This window comes from Chiroxiphia lanceolata, chromosome 1, assembly GCF_009829145.1.
Source record: "Chiroxiphia lanceolata isolate bChiLan1 chromosome 1, bChiLan1.pri, whole genome shotgun sequence".
NCBI classification, from domain to species: domain Eukaryota; kingdom Metazoa; phylum Chordata; class Aves; order Passeriformes; family Pipridae; genus Chiroxiphia; species Chiroxiphia lanceolata.
Window position 1 is genome coordinate 26,502,855 of NC_045637.1, and position 26,906 is coordinate 26,529,760.

The 26,906-nt window shown below is 37.0% G+C and overlaps 1 protein-coding gene across 3 annotated transcripts; it reads left to right on the forward strand.

Annotated features, from left to right (window-relative positions):
- The first annotated feature begins 211 nt into the window (after positions 1 to 211).
- NBN (nibrin) lies at positions 212 to 25,811 on the forward strand. 3 transcript variants are annotated; one of them, XM_032675775.1, is made up of 16 exons: positions 212 to 331; positions 1,849 to 1,982; positions 3,548 to 3,693; positions 5,051 to 5,210; positions 5,632 to 5,735; positions 10,100 to 10,217; positions 10,666 to 10,856; positions 11,925 to 12,028; positions 13,556 to 13,691; positions 14,128 to 14,391; positions 14,661 to 15,135; positions 16,948 to 17,019; positions 18,440 to 18,595; positions 19,142 to 19,255; positions 20,035 to 20,084; positions 23,259 to 25,811. In XM_032675775.1, exons 1-16 carry the CDS (start codon positions 301 to 303, stop codon positions 23,287 to 23,289), a joined length of 2,286 nt encoding a protein of 761 aa, XP_032531666.1. In that variant the 5' UTR covers positions 212 to 300; the 3' UTR covers positions 23,290 to 25,811. The 3 variants fall into 3 exon arrangements, with proteins under 3 accessions (XP_032531666.1, XP_032531738.1, XP_032531816.1); XM_032675847.1 differs by having other exon boundaries at positions 13,565 to 13,691; XM_032675925.1 differs by lacking the exon at positions 14,128 to 14,391.
- The last annotated feature ends 1,095 nt before the right edge of the window (positions 25,812 to 26,906 follow it).

Here is a 26,906-nt window from a genome sequence, read left to right on the forward strand (position 1 = left end):
AGTCCCGGCCCACGCTGACACGGAGTGGAAAGGACCGGCAGCTCCCCGGGGGTGCCAGGGGTTGCCGTCGTGACAAGGACACGGCCGTGACAACGACACGGCCGTGACGGGGCCGCGCCGGGACACGCCGGGCCCACGGCCGCGCACGCGCGCGGGGCGGTGGCTGCAGCAGTTCCACGGCCCCGGTAGGCGGCGCCCTCCTCCCCGCCCTCGGCCCGGCCCCGCGCGCGGGGTCGCGGCGGCGCGCGGGGTTCTCCTTCCCCGTCCCGGCCTCGTCCCGGCTCGCCGGAGAGCTCCAGGATGTGGAAGCTGGTGCCCGCCTCAGGAAAAGGTGAGGGAGCACCAGGCGCCGCCGCCGCCGCTCCGGCGGGCTGGGCCCGAGCACGGCGGGCCCCCTCCCCGCCTGGCCGGCGCCTGCGCGGGTCCCCGGGCGGCGTGAGGCCGGAGCCGCGGGCCCGGGCGCTGCCCTCGGGTGCCGGGAGTGCCGCTGTCTCGGCTGCCGCCGGGGCTGGCTCCGGCCGGGCTCGCGTGTCCCTGCTCCTCGGGAAGGGCCGACTCGGGCGCTGGTGACCAAGTCCTCGTAGCCCTGGGCGCTCGTCCACGGCTCAGCCTCCACTTTTCCCTGGAGCACTGCAGACCACAGCTCCTCTAAATCTAATAGGGCTTCTTTTCGAACCCGTATGGGGTGTCTTCAAGTTCTGCTTTGAAATGCCTGAAGGGTTGAGCTTTGAGGCAGCAACCTCAGGTGTCTTTCAGAAGCGATGTTTAACTATTGTATTGATGTTTCAAGGACTAAGTGTTGAACTTCAGGGAGTTTCTTGGATGCAGAGTTTTGAAACTAAATTGCCCCTGTACAGTTCCTTGTCCATAGGAGCTTTAATAGTAGGTGTCATGTAATATATACTTTCCTTCTTAAATGTTTGCTGTATAAGGAACAGTTCTATCGCAACTGGATCTGCTTTCTATTTCCTAGTTCACTGGGACTGAATTTGGGATGTTTGATGTATCTTCTAGTGGCAACAGTACCTAATCCTATTGAAATGAACTGAGTTATCTCTTACTGCCTGGAAAATCTTAATGAGGAGGCAAAACACTACTATTTTCATTGTATTCAGGATGATTATTTCTGCACAGTTCATATTTGCAAAATTATTTGCCCAGGGTTGAAAACTAGAATTTAATCTGTAGTTACTCATTTCCATCAAGAAGCATTCCTGACTCTGTTTACCAGTAGTAGCACATGTTTGGGATGGAGTCAGTCCATTCACTGGGAAGTCACCATGCAGTCCAGGTGACAGGTACCAAAGATATGCTAAAGCATTGGTCAGAGGCTGAACTTACTAAGGATCAGTTTGGTTTACACTGCAGATCTCTTTAGATTTATTAGGAGGACATTTTTCTCTGAATCTCTTAGTCAGTCATTTAAATAAATTATATACCCTCAAAAAATGATGTACTCTTAAAAAGGTGTTCTTTGGAAAAGGTATCTTACATTGTAATTTTTTTTCTTCCATATGCAGCACTTAATCTTCAAAAAGTAATACTAGAGAAAAGTTAAAAGGCAGAGTATTAGTAAAAATATATTGTTCTTGAAAAAAATGTGTTACCCCTTTTGTAACTGCTCTGTTTATCATAAAATGTGTCCTTTTATGATGGACAAATCAAGGGAGAGAGGAAGAAAGATGTTTCATTTATAAACTAAATGTATAATTCTAATCAGCCTAATAAATGATTAGTTACAGAGTTGAGTCTCAGATATACTACAAACTTCTGAATGTCTCCTATGTACTTTGTGTATTTTAGCATGTTTTGTAAACTGATATTTTTCCGTTTCTTGGTTATTTCCAGGAGATCCATATCGGCTTTTAAGTGGTACAGAATATGTTGTTGGACGCAAAAACTGTGCCATTTTAATTCAGGATGATCAGTCCATCAGTCGAAGTCATGCAGTTCTGACAGTAAGTCGTCCTGAAACAAGCCCTGTAAGTAGCCAGCATTTTACTGCATTATCAGTGGCCTGTGTGACAATTCAGTCTGCCATGACCATGCATACTCTCATTTTCCTCTCACCAGTATTTTATGCTTTGAGTAGAACTGTTGATCACCTGCCTTTTTTTAATCTTGAAATTTATTGTTGTTTCCTTAGGTTTGCTTGCCTTTGTTGAGAAATATAGTGGCATAATTCTAGTGGTCCAAGCTCCCTTTTATCCCAGAGTGAAGATTTCCTAGCAATTTCTATTAAAATAATCATAGCAGGATATTTATGCAATTAAATTTCATTATATAGACAAGTTTTAAGTCTTGGTTCTGGAAAGTGCTTCAGTTGTCTTACTGCAGGCTTAGTTTCTATTTCATTTCACATCATTAATTCTGTATTTGCCCTAGGACGTGGAAAATAAAAATGTACTGAGGAGAGTTAACAAACAGCAATTTACTGTTACGTCGGTGTTGCAGCGTTTGTGGATGTTTTGAGACCAGTCAGTAGGAATTTAATTTATTAACCTTATATTGAGTTTAAAATAAAATACATAACATGAATTTGTCCTTTTAATACTGCACATACTAGGTGAGTCCAGTGGAGGGCTACAAAGATGATGAGCAGACTGGAGCACCTCACTTATGAGGAAAGGCTGAGTGATCTGGGCCTGTTTAGTTTGGAGAAGAGAAGGCTGAAAGGGGGCCTTATTAATGTCTATATGTATCTGAAGGGAGGGTATCTAGAGGATGGAGCCAGGTTCTTCCCAGTGGTGCCAAGCAATAGGACAAGAGGCAATGACAGAAACTGGAACACAGGAAGTTCCACCTGAACATGAGGAAAGAATTTTTTTACTGTGTGGGTGACCGAGCACTGGAACAGGTTACCCAGAGAGATTGTAAAGTAGCTATCTCCTGAGATACTGCAACACTGCCTGGGGATAACCCTCAGTGACATCCTCTAAGGAAATCTGTTTGAGCAGGCAGTTGGACTAGATGATCTCCAGTGGTCCCTTCCAACCTTATCCGTTCTGTGATTCTGTGAAATAGCATGTAGCTGTGTGGCAGAATGTCATAAAACCAAGCTAACAATGCTCTCATTGGCTTGTGAACCATTCTGGAAATATGGCAGTGTCTCACATCTTCTCAAAAGAAGCTGATATCTCCATGCCCTGCAGCTTGGGGAAGACTATTAGTCCTTGTGGAAGGAAGTGAGGGAAAGGGCTAAAATATAGGGAAAAACGTCGATAATAAATCTGGGAGCCTTGCTAAATTGCGCTATCAGATGCTTTGGGCCAGTGAATGATTGCCTTGCACAGTCTCCAGAAAGACTGAATGTAAGAAGCACAGACAGTCTGAAGCTAAACACGTGTGTTTTCTCTCATTCTTACGCAGTGAAAACCAGAAGATGAATAATTTAGTCAACCTCATTGTCTAAAGTCTTTATTTAAGATGGTATTTTGTAGCTACTTCTTATTTATCCACTGCTTTGATCCATAATAATAGTAACCTGTTTCTGACAAAACTATCGCATTCTGATAAACTATAATGATTTGTTTATGTTTATTTTCAGAGTCAATCTCTCTCAGTCCCTATATTAACAGTAAAAGATACATCTAAGTATGGTACCTTTGTTAATGGATCAAAACTCAATGGTACTTCAGTGTCTTTGCAATCTGGTGACAGAATCAACTTTGGAGTATTTGAGAGCAAGTTTAGGTAAGTACTTTGTTTATAAAATATCAAGTAAAAAAGTTCAGTTTTTGAAAAGAGTATTTTAGCACATCATATGACTCAGCAAGCAATACAGCAGTGATGAATTTTTAGAAAGCGAAGGAGACGAGTAGTATTTTGCCTGTGTTGCACACCTGTTTCGGAAATAGTCTTCCATTATATTTTTATAGTATAATTTATTTTGACATTAAGAGATTTAAATTGTTCATAGTAAAGCATTGGCATTTTAGAAGGTGTATCATGTACAGTGAGTGTTTTCGGGTTATCGTAGGCAAAGAGAAACATCCTAAAACATACATGATTCTAAGGAAGGTTTAGGGAATGGAGGGAGCTTGTCTGAGCCCTTGTTAGCTGCTGATATGTAGTGAGGAAAGAACAGACATTGCTGGAGGATGCTTTGTGCAGTACTAACCGTTGAATGCTTGTTCCTGTGACATATGCCTGCTCTCTTCAGCAAACCCAACTTGTTACTGTTTTCAAATTTACATGGTAGCCAGTGCTATCTGTTTACATATAGGAAGCGTTCCTTGAAGTGAAGTGGCAGGTAAACAGAAAAGGTCTAATGACCATCAAAGTCAATGTTAAAGCAATGAGCTGGTGGCTTTGTGCCTTAAAATTTGATTCAGTTTTATCACTGCTACTGGTATTATTTGTTAGAAAAAAAACCAGCATTCTCCTCAAAGTGCTATAATAAATTATTGTTTGTATTTTAGAGAAACATACCTGAAATGTGGTACAGGATTTATGCCATGAGACCAGGTACATCGTGGCTGTTGTACTACATTTCTTTCGACTTTGTAGACTAAAACAAATCAAATAATGGAATTTGATATGCTGAGTTCCATATGGAAGATCTACAAATATAAATAACCTTATGGTCAAGGGTAATGACAGTGTTAGGAAAAAAATTACTTGAACTTGCGTTCTACGACACTTGTATTTTTTAAGTACTAATCTGTTGATGAACTGTTGTGTTGAGCATACTTTTACTTTTGGAAGCACACACTCAAATTTCTTTTGATATTCCCAGACTTTGCACTATTCTTGATGCACTAATTCTGCATGATGTCTGTGAAAGATCCAAAAGTCTGTAGAAATATTTGAGACATCAGGTCTCAAATGACATCAGGTCAAAATGTCATCAATTTTTCTGAATAAAAACTGGTATTTAATTTCTCTTCAGGAAATTTTATAACAGTCTTTTGTCTAGGTAAGAGTATGGGTCTTTTTATTTTTACTTCAGATTTTCCTGAGACACAAACATGACAGTTAAGTCAGCTCTGTCCATCGTAATGATTGGCTGGAATAACTAAAGCAGTTCACTTTTACTTGTTCTTTGCAGAGTGGAGTATGAACCTTTGGTTGTCTGCTCCTCATGTTTAGATGTAGCTCAGAAAACTGCTTTAAATCAAGCCATTCAGCAGCTTGGAGGCCTTGTAGTGAATGAATGGACAAAAGAGTGTACCCACCTTGTCATGGTATCAGTAAAAGTTACTGTTAAGGTATGTTGAACTTTTGCATATCGATAGTGTTGCTTTGCAGTTTTCCCACAAATGCAACTTAAATTTTAGATCTGCTCAAGGTTTTTCTCTACAAAACTATGCACTCAGCTCTTCCAAGTTTAGAAGAGGTATATGTCGATGGGAGATTGGAGGGAAAGAAAACGAAAAAAGCCAAATTTGAAGAGTTACTGATTTTCATCAGTTGCCTTCTACATTTTCATAATTTCTGTCAAGACACCAGTTAAAAGAGCTAGGCTGTTAGAAGCAAAACTATCCTGTTTTTCGGTAGCAAAAATCAGTATTGTTTTATTTGTTTGTGTGACATTTTCCACATCTAAGATCTCAGAAAGCTAGTGTCAGTTGAACCATATTCTATGTGAATTTTTTCCATGCAGTAAATATATATTTTCTGGCCTTTCAGACTATATGTGCTTTGATTTGTGCTCGACCAATTATAAAACCAGAGTTTTTTGTTGAATCAATCAGAGCTATTCAGTCCAGGCAACAGTTGCCAAATCATGAAAGGTAAGTCGCCAAATCATCATTTTTACTATGTCACAGAATTAAATTCATGGGAGTTAGATTGTCAAACAGCTACAGTTTATCTGATAATTTTTGACAGAATATGTGATTCACAGTAACTTTGTTTGTGGAAGAATGCTTAACATGACACATATTTTAATAGTCAGGCCATTTTCTTGGTCTTGTGCCTAGATTTATAAAATGAGCTCTTGGGATTGACTATACACTTAGAGGTGTTACGGTCTCTAAGAACAAACTTGTTTTGTTAGTGAATTTAAATGTTGATTCAAACACTTTTGTGAGTTGATACATAAAAATAAATTACATTTTTATAAAAGAAATTTTGTCAAGCTTATTTCATTATGTAAACATATTTTCCCAGTGTGTGATTAGTTACTGAGTTTATGGTAAACTTTGGTCAAAACAGAGTTGACCTGACCCTTGAATTCTCTGAAACATCAGAGGTTTTTAATTATCTGTTATGAAATGAAGTGATACTAATATGCATTGATCTTCACTAGATGAGAATCATTGTTTTCATGGTTAAATTAATTTGAAAAGGGAATTCTTACTTTGGAATAAGTAAATACCGTGGAATATGATGAAATAACCCTCTGGTTATTTTCTCTGTGTAGGAAAGTGTAAAATAGTCCCATTATTGTATTTGACAATTTTATCTGAGCCTGTGTTGCTACTATTTTTACCTTGAAAAGGGTTGTGTTTTGTTTGGGGGTTGTGGTGGTTGTTGGTTGTTTTTTTTTTGTAGGAACACATGATTTATGCAGGTGAGAAATTTTCATTATGTATTTTTAAGAGGTAAACCGCGTGGGTACATTTTTTTATTGCTTCTGTTCTTCATGTTCTTCATGCTTTGGACAATGCTGTAAAATTAAATAGGTAATGAATGGAAATCGTAAGGTACTTGGCATTTGAAAAATAGTGTTGAACTTTTCGTCCTGTTAAGTGACGTTAAAAACTTGTAAAATTACTGTAAATGACATCATGATTTTTCTGCATGTGTTGTTACAACCAGGTGAATGCTGGACGCTACTTGTTCAAGTTGGGGGAAATAAGTGGTGAAGAATAATGGGAATTAATAGATTTTACATCTCTATGGATATACACTGATATGTGTATCCATAGGCATATGTGTTTGGACACAGCAATTTAAAATATTTTCTTTAGTGGGTCTTCTGGTAGAATAGTTGAAGAATAGTTTGAAGAAGGAGGCTTGAGGGGAAGGGCAGCTGAACAAACCTGCTGCCCACGTGGTAATAGACATAAAGCTGCCGAGGTTTCACAATAAGCTGTGCTTGGTGTATGGTAAAGTATATTTCACAGAACTTGACAGGACCTGGTTAGAACAATACAGGTGCCAATCTGGAGCAATTGGTAGGAAGTACTCTTTAGTTTCTAGGTGCTGCTTTACATTTGCAGGGGTTTATGTAATGTGTCAAATCAGTCACCTGTGAGTGGTTTAAAGCTCATTTGCTCTTCAGTTTCAGAAGAAAGGCAGAATCTTAATGAATTATAACTTTCCTTTCTACTTAAAAGTCTGCATTGTTTTATAAGAATGTGAGAAAACTAAACAAACTATTTAGTCCTCTCTGAAATACTTTTTCTGGCAGATCTTTTGTGGGGTTTTGTTTTTTTTTTTTTTTAGTACAGGTTATGCAAGCCATCAAAAGCTATTAATTGGTTGTGCAATCTGAAACTTACTTGGGCTAATGTTCCCTGGCTGTAAAACTGCTGTTCCTGTCTGTTACAGTAACAAACAAACAGGTTCTTGAAACTGGAATATGTGTTGTCCATTCCTTTAATACAGAAGTGACAGTATAATTGAACTGTTAAGTGCTGCTAAAATAGAAGCAGATGGATATGTTTCACTTTTTTAAATATTTCTGCTACCTCTTAAGACCCTGAGAGGAACTGAGTGACACTAGCAGCATATCCATCGTGTAGCTTTCAAAGAGAGCTCTACATCAAGCTAAATGAGACAGCTGGTGTCATACACAGATCTATGTTTAAAATAATTGCTGTATTTTAAATGGCTAATATTTTTGAGATGTAGTTTGTGGGAAGATACTGAAAATTTATGTAGCAGCTATTTTAATTTGATTTCCAGAAATACTTCCAGCGTTGACGGGGAATCTCTACATTGTGCATTGTAGCTAGAGCTGACCTGAGCTGGTACCTCTGCAGGACACTAAACCACTTGGGGCAATGCTAGTTTGGGTATGAAATAACAAAGTATATTGATGTGGTAATACAGGGTGACACTGTTAACTAAATCTTTACTATTACTGGAGATCTGGTCCCCCCAAAAAATCGAGGGAAATATTATGCTAAAGTTCAAAACCAAAACAAAACCAAAAAGAGCTGCTTTTTTGTTTGTACTAAGACTTCGTGGAATTGCAAACCTACAGTTCCCGTATGAATGTGAGAGTTCTTACTTCGGGTTTTTTTATTGCCCCAGTCCTCTGGTACTCTGACAACCTGTGCAAGGTAGAACAATAACTGAAAATTTCACTAATGGCTGCATAAGTGCAGCCCTGTATAAAATAATATATTTTATTCCTGCAGTCCAGTGTTAATAGTGCAGGTCTTTGGAAACTTAGGAAGGTAACTGAATCTTTAACAGAAACTCACCAAGAATCAAAATCTGTTCATTCAGAGATTCAAGATTGTAATGGGGCTTTTCTGGATACTGGTATTAGTATTAAAAGCCTATGGGGCCTGAGTACAAGGAGCACTTTGGAATCCTAAGATGGTAAAAGACAGTTGTCTTTTGAGCACAGATCAGCTTTGGATAAGAGTTTCTATGGAAAAATCAAAGGTTTTTTTGAGGAGGAGACGATCAGTTGAAGTTGTCTGCTGAAATTAAAAAAACATAGATTTGAAATGTATTTATAGAGTAACTACAGTCTGGTTTCAATGTCGTGGAAACTGCTGTTTCTCCTTTTGTATTCATCCTTTTGTCTTTAAAGATGACTTTGTTCCCTGTATTTATCTTAATAACTGTCTCTATGGGACTCAGTGTCAGAAGTCTTCTGGCCTTATAACTAAAGTCTGAGTTGCCCTATTTCTTTCCTTAAATTAGTAGGCTTTTTTATATCTATTTCAATTTCAGTGGAACAGTATTTTTGTAAACCTTGAACAGGCTGCTGAAACTTATCAAATACTCTTGTTTTGAAACCTGATGGATTCAGGCTGATTAATCTTCATTGAGCATATAAAGCTTGAAGAATTGATTGTGAAGAACACAAAAGAAGAGGTTATTTAAAAGGAACCGTAATTATATAGTACGATCCAGCCTATCGTAATTGAATTATGTATTTGGATGCAGTAGAAAATTTACATGCATGTTCTTCAGGTAAAAGTATATGAATATTCAGTGTCTGAGGAATGGTTTTATGTTTACAGGTGCTCTGTTTTTTCCAAGAACTTCAATATTTCAACATTTCAGGGAAAGCGTTTCTTGCTTAGAATCTGCTAATCTTTGCTGTTAAAGCAGATTTTGTTAGTGTGTTTCAGCATCTTTTTTTTTTCCTCTGTAATAGTGTGAGAAGAATGTGTAATCAGTAGTCAGAATAAAGATAAGTAGTTCTGTCATCAGCCAGACAATGTATATAAACTGCTGTTCAGGTACAGATGTAGTATAATATGGTTAAAATTGACCTATAGTTTCCTTTCTTTCTAGCATGTACCTTCACCTTGCTCTGTCAGGACTGCTGGAGTAGTGAGTGTGTGGCTCAAAGATCCCATAAATACTATCCTGAAATTATGAGTTAGGTACTTGTCTTAGATGTGGGCATGCCATCATTACCTGGAGCTGAGATCACAGGCTGTGACAAAAATGAGAGCTTCAGGGTAAAATTTTACTTTTGCCTAATCTGTTCCCCAGCTGAACCTCTGCTGACTTTGCTTGTGTTGGACAAAATAGTTGAGAATTTGCAGGGGAATTCTCTATCCCACTAGCAAGAAAAGTGTACTTGCCTTCTGTCACATAAGTAGGCTCTTACCGAGTGTGGTGGTCCAGGATTTCTTGACACAGCAGAAGAGTATGAGGGGTATTGTCACTATTGTTAGTGAGAATGTGGATATGTATGCAGCAGATTGGTTGAATACATTCCTTAGTGTTGTCTTAGTTACTGAAGTAGAAAGTCTTGGTCTAATGTTAGATGTTGAGAAATTAGGGGCTCTGTTTCTTCCTAACAATCATCTTGAAAAAATATTTATCTAAATAGTTTTAACAGCGCAATGCAGTATTTTAATTTCAGAGCTTTACACTCTAAACCAGAAAGGACTGTGAGTCAGTACTGATAAGCAGATCTGAATTTTGTAACTTTAATTTTCTCTTCTTGCAGCTTTTATCCTCCAGTTGATGAGCCTTCCATTGGCACTGAAAAACTGGATTTATCTGAGCATCATGAAAGGAAAACAATATTCAGTGGAAAAACTTTTGTATTTCTATCTGCTAAGCAGGTAATCAGGTGTGGTGGGGCGAAACAGTTTTCCCCCTGAAGTTATAAAATGGTAAAACCCCAGGGGGTGGCTTTACATTGCAAAAATATTGCGGGGGTGGCTAAGCACAGATTTGTTCTCTCTGAATTATGCACTCTCAGGCACATGATGTAACTCTTGGGCATGGTCCTGTGCAGGGATAAGAATTGGACTCGATGATCTTTGTGGTTTTGTTCCAACTCAGCATATTCTGAATTCACACTCATTCTGGCTTTGTTGGGAAAGAGGGATTTCTGTGTATTTATCGTACAGTGGCCTAAGTAAGATGAAGTGTAGGGGAGAAACAGAACACACTACATCTGCAGTAGTGTATCAGTGAGAAGCACTATGATCATAGTTCAGTATTCTGATGCTTCTAAAATGACTGAATTTTGAGACTTTATTTTTTTAATTTGAATTCTCTTTTTAGCACAAGAAACTGGGTCCAGCAGTTATTCTTGGAGGAGGAGAAATAAAGTTGATGACAGAAGGAAGAAAAGAAACGCTTTTACTGATTTCTCCTGAAGTTTGTGTTGTTGATGTGGGTTTGACAAACTCTCAGATTGCAGGATCTGACTCTATGAGAAACTGGACTGATTCCATTCTGACTCTCTTGCAAAGGTGCAGCATTGTTTTCTTGTACAGCAGAAGGGTAATTTCAGAATTTCTGCAGAGACTTAATCATGGTGTTCACATAAATATTTGAGCAGGAGACTGCTTATAAAGGGGACATTTTTTCATTCCTTTCAGTACTTAGCATAACTAAAATTTCTTGAAGCAGGAAAGAAGAGACTTGGCAGTTCTGTGAGGATTTGATGGGGGTCTTGTTTCTTTTTCTTCTTTGGAGGATCCGGTTCTACAAAAATTCATTATCATGAAGTTTCTTTGAAATTACAGACAGCAAATAGTTTTTCTTCTACTATTTAAAAGAAGTTAAAATCAATATATTCTAAGAATGAAAAATAGATAATTATGATATTTCAATGAGTGTATGTATTTCATCAAAAAGAAATGAAATGGCACCTTGAGGTCACGTGACTCATCGTTGTGTAATTATTTACATAGAGTTTTTCTGAAGAGCAGCTGCTGTTTCATGAAAATAAGTTTTGGTGGTAGGTTTTCTTTGAGAGGGCAGACTGCATATTTTATACATGTTAGGATTTTCACTATGCCATTTTATTAAAACAATGAAAGAAAACAAAATCTCAATCCTTTATACATAAACCTAGTTTCCCTAAATTGTCCTGGTAGATAGAGGAGACTACTCAAACTCTTCTTATGGCTGCAGTACAGAAGAAGGAGGGGATATGGGGAGTGTGCACCTGACTTGTAAGAAGTGCTTAGATCTTTCAAGTCACTTTTTCCATTCACACATTTTTGAATCAGAGGGAGAGCACAGTTAGTTAAATGCCCAAAACTCTGGAAGGGAGAGGTGTATTGACCAGATTACTGGGACTAGACAGTGACTAAAGGAGCAGGAAACATGGGAGTTCATACGTGTAGGACATGGCTCTAATAAAGGATAATTATGCTGATTTACTGTATTGTGAAAAATTGTAGTGTAGACTGAAAGGAGGAATGGCACATTTCGTACTTTGCCATACCTGTGCCCTTTTGCCTATTCATCTTTGAATATGTATTGAGAAACTTTTTTTTTGTCTTTTTTTTTTATTATTTGTATATTAACAGCAAGAATCTCAGGGCTATTCCAGAGGCAGAAATTGGATTGGCAGTTATCTTCATGTCTACAGAAAAATACTGCAACCCTCAAAAGCAGGCTGGTACCAACAAAGGTAATTGGAAGAAGGGTAGTAATAAGTTAACAGCCTTAAAGAGGCAAAATTTCTTTTTGTGTAGGGGCGTCATGAACAGCTAATGTTCAAGTTCTTTTGTTTTGCAAGACCACTAAAATGAAAAAAGTATGCAATGCTGAAGAGGTAATTGTTTTTTAGAGGTCTTACAATAAATTACAATGAAAATTATATGGCTTAGATGTAAACAAAAAGTATATGTAAAATAGCATGAAAAGCTATTGATCTTGAAAAGAAAGGTACTTCAAAAAAATCTTTTGAAGTCCATATTTGTAGTGGCCATTGAATTCATATGTGTGTGGTAGTTTGAATTCCATGGTGTTCTATCTTTTCATACAAGACTGGGGTAATAGAGGGGGTAAAAGATCAGTGTTAGAAGAGAATAAGAGTGGAATTAATTTGTCAAGGCTTGCTTTTTTTTTGTCTTTGCACAAAAAGGAATTGGCTTTAGGAAAATTCAAGCACCTCAAGAAGTAAAAACAACGAGACACGATTGTCATATTTGCTAAAGTAATAGTTTGGGGGTAGACATTCCAAATTGTGACTTGAGGCTTGTATTTGCTAATGTGGTAGTAATAAAAGTCTGAGAGACAGAAAAGAGGTTTTGTTTGTCTGAGTCTCTTTTCATGTTACTCTGTATTTTGTTTCTGTAAAATTTTCACAGTTATATTTTACAGGTTCTATTTTGTTCTACGAAGTGTTGTATCAGGTAGCAAATCCTACAATTATTTTTTAAAAAATCAAAAGAAAAAATCCATAAATTTGTCTTTACATGTGGGAACATTACTTTCTCTCTTCAAAACACATTTTTGAGTAAGACATACATGCAGTACCTTGCAGAGCCATGAAAAATATTTTGGTCAAATAATATTCTTTTATGAATAACTTGTAACTGATGTATTGTCTGAACAGTTAGTTTAGAAAATAATACACAATTCTCAGATTAAATTTTTAAAATTTTTACCCTGCAAACACTGAATGAATCAGAAATACTGACTTATTTCCAGTCTGAATGATTCAGTTGGATAAAAGTTGTCATCTGATTGTGTGGGTGGACTGTATATCAGGCTTTTAAAGGGAGCTATGTTTACAACTGAAAAAATTGTATCCCACATACAATAATCATGTTAGAGAACACCATAAAGGAGTAAATGTAGAGTATTTTGTGCTTTGACAATTTTGCATAAAATATGTATCGCATGATTTATTATGTATATCTGTGTTGATGTATGATTTCTCATTATGCTTAATTTTTATTTAAGCAAAATTCCATTACTTAATTTAGTGGAATATTTGACTAAGGCTGAATCCAAGAACATGGTCCTTTGGAACTGGGGTTTTTTTTCCATGTTTTTCAAATTAATAAATCTGCTTAATTTTATATTAAAATTGCTCTAAGATAATTTTACAAAAATCTCACCTGATCAGTTACTAAGGGGTGATAACAGGTGCGAAGAAACACAGATTTGATATTAACCTTCTAATTCTTCTCTTGTGCTGATCTTGCAGCTGTAACAGAAAGTACTCCTGCATCAGCTGTTGTGGGCCGAGCCATTTCTCAGAGTTTGGCTGTGGATGAAACCATAATGCCAGCTGCTGCAGACAGCAGCACATTCTACATAGCTGATACAGATGAGCAGACATGGTAAAGTATTCATGGAAATAGTTTCTAATATTTGCAAATAAAGCAGTCTTTTGTGGCAGAGGAACTGTATCATTGGCAAGGGCAAAGATACACAGTGTTAGAAATGGCATTTACTAAATTGCTGTCACTTGTCTGCAGTGAGATAATTTCTGCTTTTGAGTGCTGGATAACAAAATTCATCACATAGAACTTGCGTCACTTTTGCAGATGCAAATATAGATACTGTGTATCTGATTTGACTGTCTTAACTATTACAAATTTTCAAACCGTTTCACAATTATAAAAATATATTGATCATAGCAGATTTTACAGTTTGTTTTTAGCACATTGTTTATAAGTATAAGGTACAGGTACAGCTTTTATAAAAAGTGGTTTTCTCAGTGTGTCTCTGGTAACTTCCTGTGTGTCATTTAGTATTTTTTTCTCTCTAATCTAGTATGGAGGTAGAGAATACTCCCCAGATGGATAAACAACGGAAAATGGCTTTCCAGGATACAACCACCGTAAAGAAAAACACTAGGACAAGTGGCAGTGTAAATGCAGGAACAGCCATATTTAGAGGGAACAGAACATCTGGGTTGAGTCAAAAAAGTCAGCCTGTCTCACCATCTAAAATTTCAGAAGCTGGTAAACCCAGCGAGTGTGCTTCACGTCACCAGTCCAACTCAATTACAAATTACTTCCAGGTAGCTAGAAAGAGGTACGTTGAAACGTTCTTGACATTGCTTCCCTTATTGTTATGTTGGTGCTGTTTCTGGAAAACAATTTTACTTCAATCAGTGTGCTTTCAGGTTGAAACATACTTAAAAAGGTAATCTTTTAGATCAGATTCCTAGAATGGATTCCTAGAATTTTCCTCAAGAGTACTTTACATTTCACAATGCAGTCCCTAAAAGCCGAGGAAGTTGTTATGTTGTGGATACAGCTGGTCATACTCAAAAATGCTTTTGTACTTTCTTTCTGGCTAAGGGAAAGAGCTGAAGAAGAAGAGGAAACATCTGTACCCAAACTAGCAAAACTGGAGGAAAGGTCATCGCCTCTTTCCAAGTGCACTGAACCCACAACTTCATCGGTCTGGAACAGTGAAGCAAAACAGCATCAAAAGAAAAATAACATCCTGGACCCAAACCCAAATTTTGCATTAGAAGACATGGGTATAAAGCTTATGAGGGAAAGTGTCAAAGTAACAAGTGATAAAACAGACACTAAAACCACTTCAAGTGAAAGTCATGCACCACAGAAGAGAAAAGAGTTAGATGATTTATCTGAAGATACAGAAGCACTGGAAATTGTGTTTGGAAGTGGAGACCTAGACTGGGAAGATCAAGTGGCAGATCATGACCAGGAAGCTCAAGGAAATACACGAAAAAAAAGATGTTTGGAAGCCAAAGGAAGCAGGATTCAAGAAGTAAATGTAAATCAGAGACAGGAGAATAAAATATTGGTAAGTTTTATATTCTTCTCGTATGCCTAATCTTGAAATTTGCAGCTCTGTTAGAAGGATGCAGTTAGCTCCTTTAAGGATGAGGCTGCCTGCATACAGAAAGTGACTTTGTAAAGTTTGCTTAAATTTTATACATCAATTTTTAGTTCAGAGTGATTAATCTATTACACGTGAATATTGCAGTTTTCCACCTACCTAAATGTCTTTTTATCTTCAGGGCATTTTTTCTTTGTGAATTGAAAGCTGCTTGTATTCTGAAATCTTTCCTCTCTTTTTGCCAGAAATACTGTAGGTGGGACAGCAGAGTATATCCCTGCTCCAAGAAAAACTTCTCATATTTGTTACTGTGTTAATCGTAATGTTGACATTTATACCGAAATAGTACTCAATTACCTTTATGTAATTAATTTTCTGAAGAAACTTTCAGTTGACCTCTTCTGTTGAATACCACAGTAATGTTCAGCAGAACAAGCCAGAATCTTTAGACATCATGTGAAAGATTATTAAAGTTCCTGTATGAGAAATTTTAGAACAAAAACCAAACCCAACAAAAACAACAGCAAAACCAAAACACAGCTTGTGTTTTCTTGAATATTGCTCTGGTTTTCTTTTTGAGACTAAGGGTATTTGCTAAGAGATATGAAGAAGACAATAGATTTTGAGTAAACAGCGGTCACTTCATTAAAAAAAAAAAACAAAAGCAGATTTGTAGAGGAAAACAGTGTTGAGAGCGCTAGACTATTAATGATGAAGAAGGGAATAAGAGAGAAAGAAAAGAACAGGTTTAATTTTTGTTTATTTAAAATGTATATCCTAAAGTGTCCAGTTCTTATGTGATGTAGGCAGTGTTTAAGTGTTTAAAAGTTTGAATATATGATTGAGTAACTGGAATTTGCAAGATACTTTGGATTATGTGAGAATTAGTAATTGTCTGAGCATCCTTAGCTCAGACCAGCTTAACACTCTGGTGATGCTTAATTGGAGCTTGCTTTTGGCAAAGTGTGAATTTTGAGCTTCATTATAATGCTGGTTTTTGTGTGTGTTACTAACAGGCAAATTTTAAGAGACAAATCATATAATTTTAGAGAATTTTGCTTCTTGTTCTTTATACTGTCAAATAGTAGGTGCTTTTTATTGGCCCTAACCATACTGAGAGACTAAAATTGCTGCTTGCAATAGTCTATTGAATTTTGTTGTGGCCTGGAAAGATTTTTTTGTCCAACTTCTTGTCAGGATCGTGAAGGAAAAAAATCCTTATGTCCAACTAAACTGTTACTTTATCTGATGTGTCCTTAATGACTTTTGCTGGCAAGAAGTCTTCTAATAGTTTAATTAATAAGGACCTATTTTATGCATGTAAAATATAATTTATGTGAGGCAAATTTGGTTTCAAGCTACAGGAGGTAATCAACCAGCAGAATACTTTGTTATCCCAATAATAAAATGTCCTTTCTGCACACATGTACACTTAAAATATCAAATTGAAAATGCTACTTTTTACAGTTTTCAGAAACTGTCAGGATTTTGAAGATTATACAGATGGACAAAAATTGCTACTGGTATAAGAAAGAAAAAAAAAGTGAGAAAATACTAGTGAGTTTTTAATAGAGAAAAAGGCTAATGATTGTTAAAAATACATAAAATCATAACAATTTTAAAGTACAAGGCAGTTTTTCTTTTGTCTAAACATTTACATTTTTTGAAAATGCTTATTGCACTGTAAAGAGCAGAAAACTATTTTTTAACTATTTATTGTAATTAAATTTCCGTTTAATTTCAGTGTTTTATTTAAAATAATTTTTAATCAAATAGAAAGAAGAGGAACTTGAATCAGTTGTAACTTCAGAAATGAAATGTAAGATCAAGCAAGAGTCACCAGTCTCGGTAAGAAACCAGTTAATTTTATGTTTGAACAGTGAACTTTAAGAAGCATTACAAAAACACACCAAAATTTTGCTTTTAAGAACATAATATTTGTGGATCCTATTTCAGAATAAAGGAGGTTCAGAAGACAGCACTCCTTAACATAATCATACATAAATTTGAATAGTATAGTCCAACTTATTGACTGTGAAAAACAGAGCACCTGTATTTCATCTGTGTGCTTCTGTAACAGCATTTGGATGGTGCTTAAGGTGACTGAAACTGCAGACACAATGTAATTGTATTAATCCTTCAGTGTTGTTAGTGCTTGTACTGATGTTTTTGTTAGGTTGCTGCTTACAGATCAGCCAAGGACATAATCTCCTTGTCTGCTCTAAGGAGATCACAACTAGAATGGAAGAGATGGACCATTGAGAAAATAGATGTAATATTGACTGATTAACAGTAGATAGCGTGCTAACTTGTTATAGGGGAGGTGAAGGAAGAAAAGAGAGGAGAATTTCTTGGAATGGCAGTGAGGCAGAGGAAAAGGAGATGAGGCTAAATGAAACTGGAATTGAAAAATTCTGAAGAGAAAAAGTAGAGTGTAGCCAGTCAACAAGGGGCAGAATGATACCTTTTTTTGCATACATACAGAGAACAGTCCAAGAAGAAGGAATGCTGTGCAAGGTCAACTCAGATTAAAGGACTTTTAGTTTATGCTTTGCTGTAGAAGAGCTGTACTGCATCTGGGCTGGAACTGTCCATAAAGATAGTTTGTTACTTGTGAACTTGTCCTGCACCCGCACGTCCTTTTTAATCCACAGAAATGTAGCTGCAGGCAGCAAAGTGTGCATGCAAACTTGCTGGCACAGGAACATTCTCATGTATGAGAAAAAATTGCTTCATTGATCAGATTCAGCTTACAGTCCTAGAGCTGGCCAAAAATCTGTAGGCTAGAATTGAGCTGAGGATGTTTAACTTTGTCTTCCATGGAGTTAGCTGGAGTTGCCATTGGAGTAAACATGGTTGATTGGATTAGTCCAGCTAAGAGACAAGGTGGAGAGGAGGAGAGAAGGAACTCTTAGATATTAGCTAATATGGGGGGAAAAAAGTCTTACTTTAAGTTTTATTCTGAAGTAAAATCCTAGTGAAATGAAAGTACACTGACTTCAGCATTGTTACTGATCCTGTCTTTTCAATGTATTTAAATATGAGAGAAAATGTACTGAGCTCACAGCTCTATCCATAGTATATAAGGAACTGAGAAGTTCATACATGTTCTTAGCTTCTAGCACTGCTGTTGCTTCCCCTCACCATTTTATAATCATAACTTTTGTTAAACTCTGCTCATGATAATTTCCCTAAAGTTTATACTCTTAGATATGCTGTACGTCTGTTCATACACTTGAATGCTTCTTCCCTTTTCTTCCCCCATAAGAACTGCAGCAAACTGCAAGATGACTCCAGCAGTCTTCCTAGCAGGCTTCTGTTGACTGAGTTTAGATCACTGATTGTCAGCCATCCAAGACAGAACAGTTGCCTTACTGGAAATACCAGCTATGGGGGAAAGAAAAATTTCAAAACCTTCAAAAAGGTTAGTGCGTATTTGAAATGGTCACAAGATGGCACTATTTAAAGATGCCTTGAGATTGTAGAAATATGTTAAAGATTTTTATTTTTTATCTTATTTTTTTATAAATTGCTAGCTACAGAAAGAAACAATTTAAATACCATATTATACTGTTAACTTTTAGGGAGCATGGTCTCATTTTTAGAAAATATTTTAAATTTCTGATAGTATTTTCTGCTGTTTTGTAATAGATGCCTATGCCATCTGACAATAAAATATAAAGTGATTTTTACCAATATTTCAAACTCCATTTGATGTACTATCAGATTTATTTAGCATATTTAACTTCTCAGATTTTTGTTGTTTGTTTCTTCTGGTAAAATGAGGGAGTTACAGCTTTCTGTAAATGCTTTTTTCACTTCAATTGCTTTAAAATATGACCTCTGAATGTTATTGAAGAAAAGACTGGCTGACTTTCTTCTGTGATATCTGAATAGACTTTCTGAATTTCTCAGATCTTTTGCTTGTACTATGCTTGCCTTGTAGTTGTAATAATTTATTGTCCAACAGGTAGCTTATCCAGGGGCAGGACAACTTCCGTACATTATTGGAGGATCAGATTTGATTGCTCACCATGCTAAAAGGAATTCAGAGCTAGAAGAGTGGTTAAGGCAAGAAATGGAGGTAAGGAATTATTTCTTAAAGATGATCAAATAAAAACTGGACTTATGTAAGAGGTCATACTACCCTGTGGTTGTTACTTGAAGTACTTCAGGATTTTATTTTTTAAATAAAACCTCAGCCAGTAAGCTGTCCACACATGCTCATAGGAACATGTACTTTAGGAAAGTTACTGAAAGTCAGAGGTCAGTGGAAAGGCTCATCTTTTTGCTGAGTATTTGAATTGATTTTACGTGTAACATTCATATAATCAGAAATACTGATGTAAAGAAAATTCAATAACCTAAAAGAGAATGACTTTTTTTTTAATGACCTGTTTTTGGTGAGCAAAATAAGCATTGTGGAAACTTGTGACTTGTAAAACGTGACAGGGAGATAGAAGGAACTTCTGTATGGTCAGCTGTGTTCAAATAGTTTTGCAGTACAATTGATAATCTACTCTTGAACAGAACAGAAAATACCTGAGTAAAATTCTGTTCTAGAAATATTCACCTTTATATGTAAAAGTTCTAAAAAAAAATTATTTTATCATCGCAGTTCTATAGCACTGTTTTCCAGTAGTTTCCTTCAAAATACTTGCTGATGAGTCATATACTGTTTTCACAGTCTAATTGGTATCCAGTTACAGCAACACTTCTTGATTATCTCACCCTAGGTATAAATAATGCTAATTAACTTCGAACTTAGAGGAAAAACTGTTAGTGCAAGAATATATTGTATTGCTATATGATTCATTAGCTTCATCCTTAACAATCAAATATTGAATAAACTTACTTTCTCAGGAGCAGAACCGATATGCAAGAGAAGAAGCACTTGCTGATGATCTCTTTAGGTAAGAATTTTATGTTTGTACTTAAAGAAAGTGTATTTTTTGGCATCACATCTTTTTCTTTATTGGACAAATTTTGATTTTGTAAGAGACTACTTTGACTATTCTTTTCAAAATTCCACGTATTCCCATGTAGGGAATATAGTCAAAGTGATTCAAGAACTTAGCTTAAATTTTCTTATGTCCTAAACTTTCAATTTCATTCAGACTTGCTTCAGTTTTTTAATAAGAGTATTCTCAAACAGAAATGTTGCTATTTCCTGGCTGATATGCACAACCTTGATTGTTCACAAAGGCCAGAAGATGTTCCAGGGTGGTTTTAGAGCCTAATGAAGCATTTTGATCTTACCATTGTCAGTCATCTGAATTGTGGAAAACAAAATGATGGGTTCTGCCACTGTTTCATTCTGGCCATGGCATTTGTCTGTCCCTGTACTGAGTCACTTGAGGGAGCTAAAGCAACAGAGTACTAGTTCTGTGAAAAAGTGATTGGTGCAACTGCTTTTTCCTTTTTGGGTCTTTGAAGTAACGATTCCCAGAATTTAAAGTAAAAACTTAAAAAAAAACCCAAAAGATAAGTAAATCCTTCAGTATGCCCCCTCTGTGTCCCTTATCTTCAAGACTTTAAGCTACTTTCAAACCCATTGACAATGAAAGAGCTCTTACCTTTTTTTAACTGTTAGAAACTCCCTCAACATTTTACCATCTTTCCAGTGTACAGACAGAGGTGGCATTTTGAAACGGATCATGCTGTGCTTTTGACAGTGTAGAAGAGTTATTGATTTTGCTTTAGTCAGTTCTTATGTCACAGGAGTTTAGAGATTTCTTTGATAGGCCCAGGTTCTCCTTGGCTGTTTGCCCTTGCTTTTTGCCATTACACATTACATTTGCCTCTAAAATTCAGTCTGTTTCAGCAGTTTTCTTTCAATAACCCTCACTTCAGTTGTCTACCACTTTCCCTAATGTCTCTTTTGAAGGAGAGAATCGTCCTGCTCAGTTAATTTCCTATCCAATTTACTTTCAATTGCAATCCTAACTTAATGATTTTTAACCCCTTTCTAATTAGAAAAAGTTTTAAGCCAAGTTTGCCACTTTATCCAGTTTTTACATCTGCAGTGCAGCCTTTATATATATATATATATATGTCAGTTATCATTTATAAAAATGTGATGCAGCTGAACTGCTGTGCTGGAATATTAACTGGCTTGAAATATCTTGGTTCATTTTTGCCTTTCGAAATGCAGCAGTGAAAACTTAGATAATTTGCATGCATGAAAGTTAATTCTAAGCATGAAGTTTCTACAGTCAGAAATATTGAAACACAATTTAACGTGCAGCAGTTTGTAACCTTCTAATTTTGACCTTAATCTCGAATAAAACTACTTGGCATAATGTTAACAGCTGCAATTTCCCATGAAAATTGCATTTGAAGATGCCATTAGAAAGAGTCATGAAATACTCCAGTGAGAAGATGAGCTAGAAAGAAAAGCTGTGCTGGGTACATACTGAGACAGAGGAGGAAGGAAAAGTATGTTATACTATCTACTAACAGTACAGTTAAATGGATTATGTTCAGTAACAGCCTTTTGTGTCCTCCACTCCCTGTTTCTAACAAGGTCTTATGTTTCTTTGTGCATTCACTCTCAGTAGTGGATTCTCTGTAGTCCTTTTCCCTTTTCAGGCCATAGGCACTGTACAATTTCAGATAATGTTGTTTGATGTCTTTCCCTCCGGAAAACAAATACCATCCAGGCTTCATTTAACATGGAAAATGGCTGGAGGTGAGGTGGAGGATATAACATGGAAAGACAGTTCATGACTGTCTATGTCAGCATCTCTTTAGATGGTCACAGACAGGGTTGAAGCTGCTGTTATTCTGATGAGGGGTTTCCATCATATATCATCCCCTTTTCCTATGTGCTTATCCTCCTGTCCCTCCCCCCTCTCCCCTTTCATAGAATTTGGTGCCCAGGACACATTTAGTTAGAACTAATGTTACAGTGCTACAGAAATAAAATCAAATAAATGGTTTGAGATTTAATATAAGGATCTCATTTTGTTTAGCAAAGATTTCGTTACTTTCTGTGTTTTTTATGTGAAGAAACAAGGGACCACTGTTTGACTTCTCACCTGCCATGCATTTGACTGACACTAAAAATTGTGCATTTAGGTAGAAAAACGTATATGGTGAAGAAGGATGTTTTTGCCAAATCACTATCAAAGAAACATGATACTACATATCAACACATTCAGAAAATCTTAATATTAACAATTTGCTCTGTTAATTAACAGCTAATGTAGAGCATTTCTTTCAAAGGGTATCCATTTTATTTTTGTCAGAAGTCTGAGCTGTATAGGAACAACAGTGACTTCTAATAACCTTCCAGCTATGTGGTGATGTAATTTGGCTCACAAGTTGTCGCATTTTCCTGCCTAAGCAAAAAGTCTTGATGAATGAGAGCAGAACTAGTGGAAGTAAAACTGCCTGATCATTCAGTTGTGTCCATAAGTTATTCATGCATGAGTACAAAACACATCAGAATTTCAAAGAGGCGACATAGTATTTTGAGTGATGAAGCACAAATGAAGAGAAAGGGAAGGCCAAGGGATAGCAGTGTCAAGCAGAGGCAAACTCTAAGCAAATTACAGTAAATCAGGTAACTATTTAGTATATCCAGAAAGTAGCTTTAAATTTCTAACAATCAATCCCAAGCTGTATAAAGGGGAAGGTAAGGCAAGGAAATGTTTTATGTAGGAGTAGGAAGCAGCAGAAAGGTTTTGTCTGAATGAGTTGTGGCCAAATGCTGTATATTAGTGTGAATATACAGTAGCCCTTTCCCCTCCTCCTCTTTTAATTTTTGGTGAGATTTTTTTAGTAAGGAACTTAATGTTGGGTCATTAAAACTTGGAGAAACTTGTTCATGCATCAGATTTAAAGATTATAGGTAGCTGGGAAGTCAGTGAAAATTTTATTAAAGGTTATCTCTAGTTAATGCACAGGTTCTACCTTACACATCCTTCAGTCAAATAGTAGCAACTGTAGCTAATTATAGGAGTGTAGTCAGGGAAAGGATTGAACACTGTTGTAAGTACATAACAAAGCTATTTACATCATGTTGTTAACTTTTTGAATATCATTAACTTATTTAGACTAATTTTCTTTTTTTTTTATTGCAGATATGATCCTAATGTGAAAAGGAGAAGATAAATTGTGACCTGGATTTACAGTGTTTCTCTAGCAAAACCTGCTTTTCTGTTCGTTAGGTTTCTTGTGTTACAGTGTGTATGATGTTCCTACATATGACCATTTGAACTATCTATTATTGTAAGACTTGTTTTTTAAGTCTTGCTTTTATTAAAGAAAAATTTCTTTCACTGCTTAATACTTATGGATTGCACATTTTCAAGACTTTAACACTACTTACTTCAGAGTAATGCTCGGTAAAATACTGTAGATACTTAGGATTTCATTTTAGGCTATTTCTAATGTTTGCTAATCAGTAATGTTTTGGGGAAAAAAGGAAGTTACCATCAGGCTGTGTTTTATTTGTTGTTTGTTGTTTTTTTTTTTAGACAGGCTTTGTTAATTAGGTATTTTCACGGGTATTGTCTTAAGAATTGGAAGTCTGTTGAGAAAGACTGAAATGCAGCTGATACTTGATCATTATAGGTTTCTCAGTGGTTCATGATTTACAGCAATACTGTTGTTACTGTTACAGAAGATCTTGGAACTGAAAAAACCAGTTTTTTCTTCTTGCTTTAATATATTTTCATTTGCAACTTTAAATCAGTGCATGTGAATGTTCAGTTCTTAAAACCTACTTCCAAGCCAGAGAAAGTCTTCAAGAGCTATTGCATTCCAGTTTGGAATTTTAATTATTTGACCCATTTCTTTCTCTTGTGCCTTTACTTTTTGCAATCACTGTGTGAATATATGGCCTTCAAAACATCTACACATTCTTGGTTTACGAGACCTCATTTTAATGATCTGAGAGTTTGCAATTTGAGAAATACCCCTGGAAGTACAGTGAGGAAACCCTTCTAGACTTCTACTCAGCTGTATGAAGCAATCACATACAGATAAAAATGAACAGTAGCTCCACTGCATCCATTTCAAGAGGCAGGATGGTAGGATCTCCTTCTTCATGTGAGGAAGTAATTTGGTTGATGTAACTGAATTTAAGTACACAGAAACAAAACTACTTCCTCTGCCAAGAGCTCAGAGCATGCAAGCAAGATGAGCTGAGCTGTTTGAAGGTGCTCCGTTGTGTATCAGATTTGAAAATCTGTGAGATCTGTGTATATCAAGATAGCAGATATGCTGAAGTCAGCATGGTTGCAACATGCAGAAAATATTTAGTCTTCAAGAGCCAGTGTTTCCTCAGGTCTGAATTGGCATCTTTTTGATCACCTGGTCAGCGATGTCCAGACTGTTACACAGCACACCAATACTGCTGAGTTTTGCAATAAGCCACAACACTATTTTGGTATTGTAACTTGCATCAGGGCATATCAAATCTTGTCCAAATCTTTAAAAAGACTGTTCTTAAGCAGCTGAAATTCTTGCTGGAGGTGGTGACTGACTGCTGTTTGTTGCACCCTCAGGTGAGTTTTTCTACTGTCACAGTGAGAATCTCCAGGTTTTCTGGTTGAAAACCCACTGGTCCAACAGAGCAGCTCTTGTAGACTGCTGACGTTTTTCATTATTGTGATTAAATATCAATGGACAAGATTCTTCAGAAAGGTTGTGTTTACAGTTGCAAAAAACAGAACTTGAGAATTTCCAAGGTGAAATGACAAAACATACAATGTACAGAGGCCTTCTACAAGAAAAGTAAAGGCCAAGTCCTTTGCTCCTCAGACCTGCAGTCTGCTAGGGTTCAAGCAACCCTGGTGGCATAGCTGAGAGCACTCTTCTGTTCACTTTTTATGATTTAGGACTCTTCAAATCCAGTTCCCCAGACAGCTGAATTTAGGTGTTCTGGTTTTTTTAGTTATTTAAGAGTTGGACTTGATGATCCTTGTGGGGCCCCTCCAATTCAGAATATTCTGTGACTCTGTGTCCCAGGACTGATGGACTCATCCCACAATGTGATAGGGAGCATCCACAAACCGTTGTAGATTTCTTCATAGATCTAGTTTGAGATGTCTTCTCTGTATCAACATTTCCAACATCAGATTTCTTTGCAGTCTTTCACAGGCAGCTCTGTGGTCTCTAGAGAATAGAGAATTGTGGGGATTTCCACTGTAGTGCTGAGAAAAAAAAGAACCTAGGATCAGCAGTTGGGTAAAGGTACACCCAGTTTATGTTCCTATTTTGGGTCTGACTTGAGGGTGCCTAGTAGATGATAGTTTGGTTTGTAATCCAGTTGCAGCTGCTGTCTGGCTGATGAGAAGCCTGTACATTAGTACACTTGAGCCTTCTGCTATTTCAACATGGAGTTATGCTTGCATCAAAAGAACTTAGACATGGAAACCTCCACCCCTTAGCCATGGTTTGAATTGTAATTCCAAATTCAGGTCCTATTCATAACTCTGAAGTCTTTCTTCCATTTTAAATTACTTTTGTCACAATTTTCAGGTCAAGACATTGGAGGAAACATGCTTCTTGGCTTACTGGTTTGGGCCTTCTGTTACTGAAGTTTCTGCGGTAGATGATAAAGGACATGATTACATGATCCAAGTCTTGGGAGCCTGAACATCCAATAAATCACATCAGTATTTGCCTTACCCCTGGAGATGTTGTATTAACTTCACCTAATGTTCCCTTTATTTTATAAAACATACTGTTGTGGGCTAACTCCAGTAGGCAGCCAAGCTCCATGCAGCCACTCACATGCTCCCCCACAGCAGGATGGGAGAATCATAGAAGTAGAAAAGGGAAAGTGGGAAAACTCATGCATTGAGATATAGTTTTATAGGTAAAGCAAAAGCTTTGAGCACAAGCAAGGGCATTCAACTTTGTATTCTGCAATTCGAAAGTTTTGCTGTATGCTCCGTTTTCACTCTGGAGCTTGTACCCTGTGGTTTCAACAGTCAGTTCAGTTTTCAGAGAGAACTTGTGTGGTGTTTATTTTCTTTAGGTTAAAAAAAGTTCAGTAACTCAGAGATGGTATCTAAGGTTTCTCTCATCTGCCACAAACCACAGTCTGCAAGCATACTCACCATTTTGCCAAAATTATGTTTTTCACCTGAACATACATCTGAGCAGAAACTTCAGATCTCGTTTCTTGCATTTTTGTGTGTAATGCCGTTTGAGGGTTTGTTTGGTGTGGGTTTTTTATAACATTTATTATCTTTGTTGCTACTGCTCACAGGAAGGAGATGCACACAATACATAAACTAAATATACTTTTTATTAGCAAGGCTCTTAAAATACAGTCTTGCATTCAGCAGCTTAGCTGATGAAAACAGTTTAAAGCAGATTGAATTACTCCATTTACCACTAAAACCAAGGATGGGTGCTGTATCCCTGCAGGAACAACATGCTTAATTTTCATCTTATTCATAGTAGTTTCAGCTGACTTCCTGTCTTTCCCACATCAGCTGGGGAAGCCACTGCCTTTTTATGGCAAGACTACCACAATATTCTCACTGTTGAAGTTTGATTTCTATTTCTGTCCATTCATATCTGTGAGTCTGCCCTTTTTTCTCCTACCCGTAGTCCCCACAGTGGGGCTGGTGCAGCAGGGCTGGCCTCTTGTGGATCATTGCACCAGTTCCCATATGTGGAATGTGTTTGCTTCAGTTTCTTCCATCCACTGACCACCCCATCAACTTCCTCTAAAGTGCTAGACCCCCCTCATTACATTCACTCCCGATGTG